The sequence below is a fragment of the Coffea eugenioides genome, chromosome 5 (genome assembly GCF_003713205.1).
Source record: "Coffea eugenioides isolate CCC68of chromosome 5, Ceug_1.0, whole genome shotgun sequence".
NCBI classification, from domain to species: Eukaryota; Viridiplantae; Streptophyta; class Magnoliopsida; order Gentianales; family Rubiaceae; genus Coffea; species Coffea eugenioides.
This window is the reverse complement of record NC_040039.1, coordinates 49,012,066-49,023,316: the sequence shown is the minus strand read 5'-3', so window position 1 is coordinate 49,023,316 and position 11,251 is coordinate 49,012,066. Positions and strand designations below refer to the sequence as shown.

General features: G+C 37.2%; 2 protein-coding genes and 1 long non-coding RNA gene across 3 annotated transcripts; all 3 read left to right on the top strand.

Moving 5' to 3' along the window:
- Positions 1-302: 302 nt before the first annotated feature.
- Positions 303-3,126, top strand: LOC113770951 (B3 domain-containing transcription factor VAL3-like). Its single transcript, XM_027315579.1, has 5 exons — positions 303-660; positions 1,662-1,743; positions 2,103-2,201; positions 2,686-2,801; positions 3,089-3,126. The coding sequence occupies exons 1-5, from the start codon at positions 524-526 to the stop codon at positions 3,117-3,119; spliced, it is 465 nt and encodes a 154-aa protein (XP_027171380.1). The 5' UTR covers positions 303-523; the 3' UTR covers positions 3,120-3,126.
- A 222-nt stretch (positions 3,127-3,348) lies between these two features.
- On the top strand, positions 3,349-5,326 carry LOC113770808. The gene is made up of 3 exons (XR_003468426.1): positions 3,349-3,519; positions 4,064-4,143; positions 4,918-5,326. It is a non-coding gene; the product is annotated as an uncharacterized LOC113770808 (long non-coding RNA).
- Positions 5,327-5,901: 575 nt separating this feature from the next.
- LOC113770484 (cytochrome c-type biogenesis ccda-like chloroplastic protein 2) lies at positions 5,902-11,222 on the top strand. Its single transcript, XM_027314953.1, has 12 exons — positions 5,902-6,239; positions 6,454-6,543; positions 7,332-7,387; positions 7,485-7,615; positions 7,702-7,787; positions 7,877-7,908; positions 8,151-8,312; positions 9,137-9,209; positions 9,321-9,421; positions 9,907-9,999; positions 10,187-10,233; positions 10,512-11,222. Exons 1-12 carry the CDS (start codon positions 6,149-6,151, stop codon positions 10,585-10,587), a joined length of 1,038 nt encoding a protein of 345 aa, XP_027170754.1. The 5' UTR covers positions 5,902-6,148; the 3' UTR covers positions 10,588-11,222.
- The last annotated feature ends 29 nt before the right edge of the window (positions 11,223-11,251 follow it).

Genomic DNA, 11,251 nt, shown 5'->3' with positions numbered 1-11,251 from the left:
ATCAATACTTACCAAATTGAATGAAGAGGCATTTATGTTTCAACTATATACTACACTTTCTCCAACACCTAATAAGTGTTTTCGGCTAAGAAATGATTTGAAATGATATTTTGAAAGAATTACGGTAATATTTTTTTTTTGGATATAATGTGAGATAGAAAAATAATAAAAAAATAAAAAAATTGTTGTAAAATGTTGTTTCAGCAGCACAGATGAGAGAATTTCAAACCTTAAAAGTTTGGGTTGTACTGGATTTATGCTGACTCATTACTCACGAAATCTAGTAAAAATCTCACGCTCCTGCTAAGTAGAACTACTAATTGCACTTGCGGAAACTGAAGAGAAGGAACTTCCGTATTGATATCTCCCCGACTCACTTCCTAGTTCCTAACCGTCCCTTTCTTTCTTGAAGTGCGAACAGTACAGTCCTCTTACAACACCAGAAAAATCACATCACCTCCCTTTTGCTTTGATTTCCTTCTTCTTCTTTATTTTCTTCTAGGGTTTCTTCTTGAAAGCTGAAATGGGTTCTACTTCAACATCATCATCTTCAAAGATTTCTTGCTTTCAATGTGAAGAGACCAGCTCCAGCTTTGACCATTTCAGAAATGGCTGGCGCCTTCGCAGTGGCGAGTTTGCTCAGCTCTGCCCCCGCTGCGCGTACTCTTTTCCACTTCCTGACAATTTACAGAAACACCTGCATGAATGAATGAATTCACATTGGTTTTACCTTCAATTTTAAGTTTTCTTGAAGATGTTAAAATTGAAGCCCGTTGATATTTTCGGGCTTGGGTTCTGTGAAGTTCTTTTGTTGTTGAGAGCTTTTGTCGTTTGAAATTGTGAACATTTTATTTTAGCTGCAAATATTTACCCCTCTCACTCAATTCTTGAAATTTCTGGTTTTGACATGTGTTTGTGGTTTGTTAGTACTGTTTTGTGATTTTTCTTGCTTCCTAAGCAATCTCTAAATTATTGGGTGCGTGATTCTAGATTTCTTCCTTTTTTATTTTTTTGCCTTTCATTCTAAGTTTCGTGTAATGCCTTTGATTGTATTCATTTGCATAACTGGGGTTTTGAAATTGGAATTTTAATTTCAAAACAAGAGATTAGGAGGGGTGGGCTGGGGGACTGTGAAGTGTGAACCAATTGTACATGGCGAGTGTAAAGTTTGTCTGATTCACGTTTTAGTCCCCTAAATTACATGCTAATGACAATGCTGGTCACATATTTAGTACAATTTGGAAAATAGGCTATGTTGATCAAAAAGTGGAATGAGCTGATAGCTGGGTGATTTTTTCTGCTAAAAGTATAAGCCAAAGATAAAATATGTGCAAGTTCCCATGTATATGAGCTCGAAGCTAGGAGGTAATTTTTGCTGGATTAGCCTTTATACGAGTACATGATTGAAACATTAATTCTTTACCCGATATCTGATCTGATGTAATACCTTGATTGCATATTTCACAAAATTCGTGTTTTACTTTGTAATCAAGAAGACGCTAATGTGTATTATGTGGTGAAGCTTACTTACCATGATTAACATGATTTATCTGCTGATACCTTGTTTTAAGTTTCCTGGAACTGATTTAGTTATGTAGCACATGCAGTTCCTTCTTTAGGTATTGTAATCATGTTTAACATACGGCATTGTTATTTTGTAGTTCCATTTATGAGGAAGGAAAGTTCTGTGAGGCTTTCCACTCAAACGATGATGGTTGGAGGGATTGTGAATCTTGTGGTAAGGTAAGGAACTTATGTTTGAACTTTGAATATATGTGGTTCATGGATGTCGCATCATTTTCTTTCAGAATCATATTTTTCAGATGTGTCGACCACCCTTATAATTGCAACAAGTGTTCCAGTGTGATTTTTGATATACTGTTTGGAGGCTAAAGTCAAAATCAATGTGTGTCAAAGTTGTCCAAAAACTTACTTAACAGTATTTTGTTTTCTATGGAAGGTTTTTCCAAATTTTTTTCCCAAATTGCAACTCATTCATGGGCAAATAATAATATAGTTGTGGAAAGCCTTTTATAAGTACATTTTGATTGATTGAGAGACACTAAAGACTAGGCCCTAAAGTCAATCCTTTTTTTGTGCAGTTGGTCCATTGTGGATGTATTGTCTCATTTAATGCATATTTGCTGTTGGATTTTGGTGGAGTAATCTGCATGGAGTGCTCAAGGATTAATTTTGCTCTGGTAAGAGGGGGACTATTTTGACCTCTTGATGTCTTTCTAAACTCATTTATGTGACAAATTTGTCCTTGGCAAGTTCTTCGTTCTAGATTGTCACACTTTATGTTTCAGTGTGTCTGTCTATGGTACCCATGGTTGGGATTAATGTATTCAGCAGATCCTCCTGCCTCGGCAGAATGGCTTGTTGGTTTCCGAAATGAAATAGCATGACAGAGGAAATTATTGTGAGTCACATTCATATTACATTAACAATCTTGCCTGCATAAGGTGGTACAATGCTAAGCTGAATTTTAGTTGAGTATAAAGTTGGATATTAATTTATCAAGACCAATCTTAGACAATGTTAATCATGAACCTTTTGGCCCCTGATAGTCATTTTCAGTGATTTTGACTTGTGAAAATTAGGATAGATGACTCCCAAAGTGCTCCATCTAAATTCTCCAATAGTATCCAGAACTCTTACAAGATTTTGAAGTTTACATTTTAGGCACGAAGCAGATGCCTGTTTCTTGAAGGTCAGCCAGATATCACCAGGCAAACTGTCATAGAGCCTCAATACCGGCCTCGAAGCAGTGAGATGGAAGTGCAACAGATATCCAGAAAGTATCCTGTTATATTTTACCTGTTTTTCTGTTGAGAGTACTTCACCAAAGAAATCTAGCTATACAACTTCGTGATTTATTATTCTTTTTTTTTTCCTTGAACTGAAGGATGCTGTTCAGCTTTTCTTGTTGTAAGCCTAGTTAGAACTTCTAAAGTCAATTGTCTTGTTGGCATACAATATAAATGAAATGAATTGTCTTTTCAGTTTTAGTTTTACTGGTTGTATCTGGAGTCCGTTGTTTCTAATGTAATACTAGTACTGTACTTTTCCTTGACAAAGTCTTTAGTTTTGAATGTGTGGTCACTCCTTTATTTTGAGAAACTGCCTACTGCTACCGATGCGACCTGAAACTTGCACGCCTTATAATACCAAAGAAATGTGCAGAGAACGAGGATGATGTTTGTGTATTCACTGTGTAGTGTTGGTGGTGAGATACATGTTTTCATCTGTTGACTATTGTGCTTTATGAATAAATTCTTCATGAAGGATGGATCATCTTATTGATATGTCAATTATGTTAATGGAAGCTTATAATCCTCCAGGCTTTCTTCCCAGATATTTCTGAGCCACGTGGATTTCTCCTCAAAATCCAGGATACAGAAGGCAAGGATTGGGATTTTAACTATCGTTATTGGATCAATGGTGGCAGTAAGATGTATATCCTGGAGGGGCTTAGAGACTTTATGATTTCAAAGAGATGGCAAGCAGGGGATACTGGTCAGTATCCTATCTCCTAAGGTTAAATGGCTTTTGATGACTCAGTGGTTTATAGTTACAAGGAAAAAGGTTATAACCAATTGCTATTATTCAATTAAACAGATCATACTTGACAGTTCTGTGGTCATGGTAGGATAGTGGTTTCCAATCCAATGAACATTCAAAAGGGAAGGTCTCAATAACCAATGTTTCAGGGTTTTAACTTCATTTTCACATTGTATTGTGGCGATGTCCTCCTGTGTAGTTTGTAAAAGGGCCAAGTTCATGTGTAGCTTTTGCATGCATAGGTCCTTAAAGAGAGGAAATAGTGATTGTCTTTCCAGGAGGTACCCATCAGTTGCTGCCAACACTAGGAGTGTCATAAGACTAATATTACCCTGTCAGATTACCCGAGCAACATGGAGCTGTAAATGTGCTCTTTAGGACCCAAGATTATGAAAATTAAAGTTTTGAAGGTTTATTGTTTTTTTTTTTTCAGCTCATGATGTCTCATGAATTTGAAACTTTTTTCCCTGACAATGTTTAAATTGATGTGTTCTGACAGTCACATTTTATAGAGTGGAACCGGGTGGAAAGTTGATAATTGGACTAAGGAAAACTTCTTCTCTGCAACCACCAAATGAGGTATGGCATTCAAAGTTATTTTGATTTGTATACTTAGGTTGCATTTGTATGGTGCAGGGTCGAGCTCATAAGAACACTTTTACTCTTTTCATTTAGTTTGCTTTGCTGTTCTAACCATTTCAGTATGGTGATTCTAAAGAGAGCCAGAGGGGGAAATAAGAATTCTGAAAATATGGGAAAACTTAAAGAATACTGATTTATCAGAAATAAGCAAAAGACAGTTCACCTTAAGGATTCCAAAATTTAGGAAGGATGTGGTTTTTGTAGATTATCATATGACTTCCTTATCAAATAACATCAGAATATGCTATGAAATTGCATAATGTGATCTTTGTGGATTGCAAAAAAGAGAACGAGTTGTGATGCTTCAGTGAGATAAACGTAGACCAGAGTCTTTAGAATGATCATAGACCTTTCTGAACCACACAAAAGCGTGCGAAGAGACAGATACCCCCACATACACAGAAGAAAAACATTATAAAATGGCTTAACATAATGTCAACTTTCTTGCTCTTGTCTGTCGATTGTTTAATACAACTTCTCTCGTTCGCTATCCCCAAGATATGCATTTTCTTTCTGTTTTCAGCTTGTTCAAAGTTTACAGATTTAGTTTATGACAGACAGGCATACGGTCCAAATCTTAATTCAGTCTTCTGAGTTTATTTTATCATATATTTATTCATTTCGGCTTACATACGATGAAGTCAAGCCCAAGGAGAAGGTTCAAGCCCTGCTTTTACATGTTTAACTCAAGCTCAACCTTTGTTTTGGCAGAAATGAAGCCGGGGCGCGTATGAAAAGATTTAAGCTGAAGTCTTTTGCCTGAATTCAGGGAGTTGTTGTTCCTGACTGGATATTCTGCCTCCCCTTGGAAGCATTTATCACCTTTGTGGATACTCTGTCAACCACCAAGTAGAATCGGAGTGTTTTGAGCCAATCAAAATGTACCCTTTCAATCCAAACGTTGGATAAAATGCCTTTTTTGTGGGGGCTATTTTTTTATCTGTTCAAACTGCTTAAAGTTAAACTCAACCATGTGTAATTAGAGTGGTAGATTAAAGAGAGGATTTATAACCTCGGTCTGTTTATGTAACTGCTTGAGGAAGTATTTTTCTCGCCCCTTTTAATCTTCAGTTCCTTTTAAACGAAAGTAGATGCTTTGTCAGATGATCTTACTACTATATTTGCACGAATGGCCTGCCTACCGTATTTGATTTGATATTGGAATGGAGAAAGAATTCAATTCCCCTCCTCATCCTGTTATTTCTATCTGGAACAGATCCAAGAAAGAGATAAAAAAGGAAAAAGGGTTCATGTACTCAGCTCTGACGCAACCAAAAAACTAGAAAGAAGAAAAGGTACTCCCAAGCTCCCCAAAAGTCCCGGTGCCAAACGAAAAAGAAACTGGTGGTGCAGATATCTTTTTAAAGAGCTTTTAGCAGCGGAAATTTGCCATCGAAAATTAATGGGAAAAAAAGAAAAGAAAAGAAGCCTGCTGAAAACCTTCATGGTTGGCCATGCTTTCGCTTATAGCATTTTGGTTCCATTGTAAAAGAAATTTTACACGAAGAAATTCAACATTTTCAATTTACATGAAAAATGTAAAATCAATTGCCCTTTATCATCTCATTGTCAGGTCAAATGTACCATCTTCTAGACTGAAAATGTACTAAAATATGAGAAAAAGATATCTTTCCCGGTGGCAGTGAGCCACTTGACAGTAAGTAAGGGCATAACAACAATTGTATCAACGCCTTTCCCTTCACCCCAAAAACAACACAAAAATATCAAGCTTGTAATTCTGACTTTGGTCCTCCTCCACCTAATAATCTCCGAAACTTGAAGGCTGCTTCACTTTCTCCTACTCCCACACCCTCCTCCTCATAATTCCTTCACAACCAACACCCCCCCCACCCCCCCCCCCAAAAAAAAAGTTCTCTGCCCAAGACTGCATCCTTTTCCTGTTTCTGGGTTCCCTTTTGTGTCCTCTTGAAGCTTAACACAAATGAATTTATCAACCATAAATGGCATGACTTGCCAGCGGCTTCATTACATCGTCGCTTCAAAGTATCCACAAAGATCAATTCTTTCTCATGGTAAGCCACATTTATAGGCGTCTCACCTTCATATAGAACATCTTTTTGTATGTTTCTCTATCCCTTTTCGAGTTATCCACAAAATTCAACTGGGATATGGCACAATTTCGGCAACTCAAGTTTAGTTACTCGAAACTCTGATTGTGCTGTCAGTCTATAATATGTACTTAATACTGTCCACATGCTTCTTTCCATGATTTCTTTTTCTTGAAAGGGAACTATAAGAAGCATAGCGAAATGCCAATGAAATGTACGAGTGAAGTGGGCGCCACTGACAAACTTAAACTCACTACATTTGTTACAGGTATCGGACCCTTCATTCTTTACTTCTTTTTAGTACTTTTTTTTACAGCTTAGTTGTTTTAATTAGCTATTTGGTTGTTGGCTGGTTGAGATTCCTTTTTGGTTTTGTGTATGGGTCTGAATGTGACGTTAAACACATTGCGATGGTTTGGTTTGAGCTTTGCTGATATCTTAACTATATCAACCAAATTGGATGCGTTTAAATAAAAATTGGAGCTTGGAGTTGGAATGACAATCAATCCACATCAAAATATAACATGTGATTCTCTGGTTGGTAAATCTTTTTTCAGAGGGGCTGAAATTCCAATCGAAGGTGAGGTAAATTTAGATGGAGTTAATGCTTGTTTCAGCAAGGCATCGTGTGATACTACTATATCTTGTGAAATAATTAGTCCTAGGTGTTACTTGTGGACGAGTCTACCTTGTTTTAAAATCTCATTTATCTGTTGTATTTCATAACTTTCATTAAATTGTTGTGCCGCTCCTCATAGAGTTCTCTGCTATTAGTATCATGCACTTTTAACTAGTATTCTGAAATGACCTAGCCTTCTGGCATCTTTCACTACATGATGTTGCCAAATTCTACGTAGGTCCCCGTTGAAACAGTTAAGAGTCCATTCAAATGGGAAATATGGTTAATTTTGAAGTTTAATTTTTTGTTGCTAATCTTTATGTAATGAAGTTTGTGGTCTTCTTCTTAAAATACTAGGCCTGTTAACTTATTATCAATGCATAAGTTTCTTCTGTAAACTGATTACATCATTTTGATTCATTCTGTAATGTTTCTAGCAGCAAATTTGGTCACTTCCCAAGCTGCGAATGCTTTGAGCAATGAAAGTTTCATGGTACCATATATTCAGTGAATCATGGCTTGTTAGTGTACTTTCACGAATAAGCTTTATGATGTATATTTACGAGGTTTTGCCATCTCTTTGGTATCAGGAGGCGCCTACTTCTCTTTTTATTTTGGCTGATGGAAACATTACAGATTGGTTTGGAAGCCTTTTATATTCGGCTGGACAACAAGCAAATGAAGCTGTTCTAGACCAGTTGTCTGCCCTCAGTTTTACTAGGCATGTATTCATATTGTTGGATCCCTCAGTCTGGAAGAGGGTTAAGTTCTGAAGTGACTGAATGTTAAGCGCTTTGTTACATACAGTTTGGCTGTCATTTTTGGTGCCGGACTCGTTACCAGCCTTTCTCCTTGTACACTCAGTGTTTTGCCACTGACTCTTGGTTATATTGGTTAGAGACTAAGTCCCAAAATCTCTTGATTTCGTTGTTCTTAAGACTTCATCTAATGATGCCATTTGTCTTTACTGGAAATTATTCAGGGGCTTATGGTTCAGGAAGAAGCAGAACAGCAGTAAGCTACCAATTGATCTCATTTGCTCTTTCATTCTGAAATCACCAGATCTTCTGGTGTGAATTATAGCTTAGACAAATGTTCAAATGATGATTTGACATCCAAATTTTCTTGTTGAAAATAAGTCACATGTATGTCTGGCTGGCTGTTTGGAGTGACTGAATTTCGTTTAAACTGCCTACTAAAATCTGTACGTATAGAATTATTGGTGCTCTTATTATCTTTTATGTTGCATACTTCAGATTGTTGGGGATTCTCTTGCATTTGCCCTTGGATTGGCAACTACATTGGCATTGCTTGGAATAGCAGCCTCATTTGCTGGAAAAGCATATGGTCAGATAGGCCAAGGCTTGCCATTGGCTGCTTCTTGTCTAGCAATTGTCATGGGTTTTAATCTCTTAGAGGTGATTAACTACGTATCTATTGCTATTTTATTGTCTATTCATGTTACTGCTAACCTTTCCCCAAGTTACCTACTGGAGTGAATTCAATTGTCAGCTGCATGGACTTTCGATCCAAATGAGATTTGTAATACCCTGGGAGTATACTGTTGTACTTTTATCTGCAGCGAAAGTTCTTGAATAGGGATGCTGATAAGCAATGGATGCCGAAAGTCTGTGGCTTTGCAGACTTGCTACAATGTTCCAACCTTAATTGCTTGATCTTAAATTGAATGAATTTTTTTCCACTCAAAAAAACTTTTTATGTTAGGCCTGCGTAGGTTTGGAATTGGTTGCATCTTAATCTGGTCTTTTTAGAAATTTAATCCGTGTGTGATCATCCTGGATAAAGTTTGTACATCTCATACCCTTGTGTTTTTTGTTCGGGTCTGACTAACGGCCTAAAGCATATTATGCAAGTTATGAATGGAAATGTTCAAACCTATTTGCAATTCCACTCCATCTTTCCTCTCGCAGATACAAGCATGGGCTGTGGTCTTTTTCTGCCTCTTATTCTGCTTGATTTCCGCATGCAAATATCTGCAAATAAAATTCCTGAGACTGATGGTCGCTTGCTATTGACAACGTTTAATCAGATCAATGTGTGTGTCTTCAAAGATAAGGGCTTTGATAAGTTAACCTTTAATTTTTAGAGGAATGGACAACTGTGCATGTTTTGTCCTCTTTTTAAATTTAATTGATTTCAGTACAACGTTAAGACAATTGCCTTTTATTTTGTCCTGCTAATTCTTTTTCATTTGGTGTTATTCTCCTGGCCAATGCTGCAGATAATAGAGATTCAGCTTCCCTCATTTTTTAACAACTTTGATCCCCGTGCTGCCGCAGCTAATTTTCCTTCAAGTAATGTGCATTTCGATAGTAGTATCAGCTAATTACAAAAGATGATCACAATCTGGTTTACATAGTATATTGAAAATCTGAAACTGCAACTTAATTTTTTTGGCTGGGCAGGTGTGCAGGCATATTTGGCCGGGCTTACATTTGCTTTAGCAGCATCACCTTGCAGTACACCTGTCCTGGCCACCTTGCTCGGATATGTTGCTGCTTCCAGGGTAATTCAACTTGCATAAAATTCTTATATGCTGCATATGTTTTGTGGATAAATTAGGCAGGAATTTCTGGTTTAAGACACAGACTTGTCCCCCCCCCCCCAAAAAAAGAAAAAAAAAAAAAACCAAAAACCTTCCCATGAAATAAAATGAAAAATAAAAGCACAATGGGGGGAAAAAGTGAAGACTAAGTGAACAGGAACAAGTCACCAAGGCACATTCCTGTTACAGTATATAGTCCTGCTGGGTATCATCTTTCAATAGATGGAACTTGTAAATGGTTCATATTACCTTGGGCATGAGCTCTGCTTGCGACCAATTTATCATCGAGGAGTTTTGAACTGCACTGGGTACAAAGTTTAAATGTTTTACCACTTTTGGTGTATTTATTTGTTTAGAGTTACGGTATTATGGTTTACGCTTAGTTCAAACTGATCAGGTAAATTCTTTTCTTTTCTTTTTTTTTTTCAATTAAAAAATTTATGCAGGATACAGTAGTTGGGGGCAGTTTACTTCTTGCTTATACCACTGGCTATGTTACTCCTCTGCTTCTTGCTGCTTCTTTTGCTGGAGCATTGCAGGTAGGCTTTTTTTTGGTAACTAGTTATATCAGTTGTTGATCGAGTTGTAAAAGCTTAGCTATCACTGGAGGGATGTTTTATGGACTCAATGCCATTCACCTTTCACTGCCTACCTGACAGCAATCTGTTCTAGTCATTTATTCTCTTGATTTGAGAATTAATTTTTCTATCCCTTGAATGTCCGCAGAGCTTGCTTTCTTTTCGCAAGTTTTCAGCGTGGATTAACCCAATGAGGTAATCACTTGAGAGTGAATGCTACTTGACATGTAGTTGTATACATATCACTTAAGCTTTATCTATCTGTATCTTTGTCTTCTGATGCTCATGATCTGTCCCAGAGAAAAAACCCCATAGTGTTCCTGTAGTGAATTTAAAACGGTAGACTGGACTAGTACTTCTCTTAAAAAGTTCACGTACCGTGCGGCTGTGTCACTTCCTGCATCATTGCATTCATGCTCCTTAGCATTGCTTGCTTCTAGTCTATATTTAAGTTTGATTATTTTGCTTTGCAGTGGTGCTCTGCTTTTAGGTGGAGGTGTTTATACCCTCTTAGATAGGCTATTCCCAGCTACTTCAATGGCAATGTAGGATTCAACTGGCACTCGAAGCAAAATGCTGATACTTTTAGAGCTGCTTTTTTTTCAACCATGTGAAAGCACAAGAAGTAAGCTATAGATCAGAAGCAGTTGTGTGAAAGGTTAAGTTTCTGATAGGTCCTGAACTGTATAAACATATAAAACATGGAGTTAGATATTGTGTAAAATACTGCAACGTACATTGAAATGCACAGAATCAGCTGAAAGGGGGGGGAAAAAAATATTAGACAGGAAAGCAGCAGTTTCTGTACCAACTTTCAAGTAGTACTTGAATGCCTACTAACTAAATTTCATGACTTCATGGAATCGGTATCTTGAGATGATGGTGCATTAAGTTCCATTCAGTTAATGGCCGTAAGAGATAAGAATGAAGACGGAGTTAGAACTCAGCAGATAAGGTCCGTTAAGCACATCACTGTCAACATCGGTGACGCGGAGCCCCATGTAATGTAACTCTTTAATGCCCACTCCTGATACACATTTACTCGCTCAGGATTCAGATCCAAGAAGTCGTTAAATCCTTGCATCATTAAGATATAGTACTTGGCATTGTGAACTACAAGCTACCAAGCATTATGTCACTTCATTCACACCCAATTCTGATAGATTCCGTCACTGTCAATTGTTTTCCAGACTACCAGCCACAAAAATTTCGA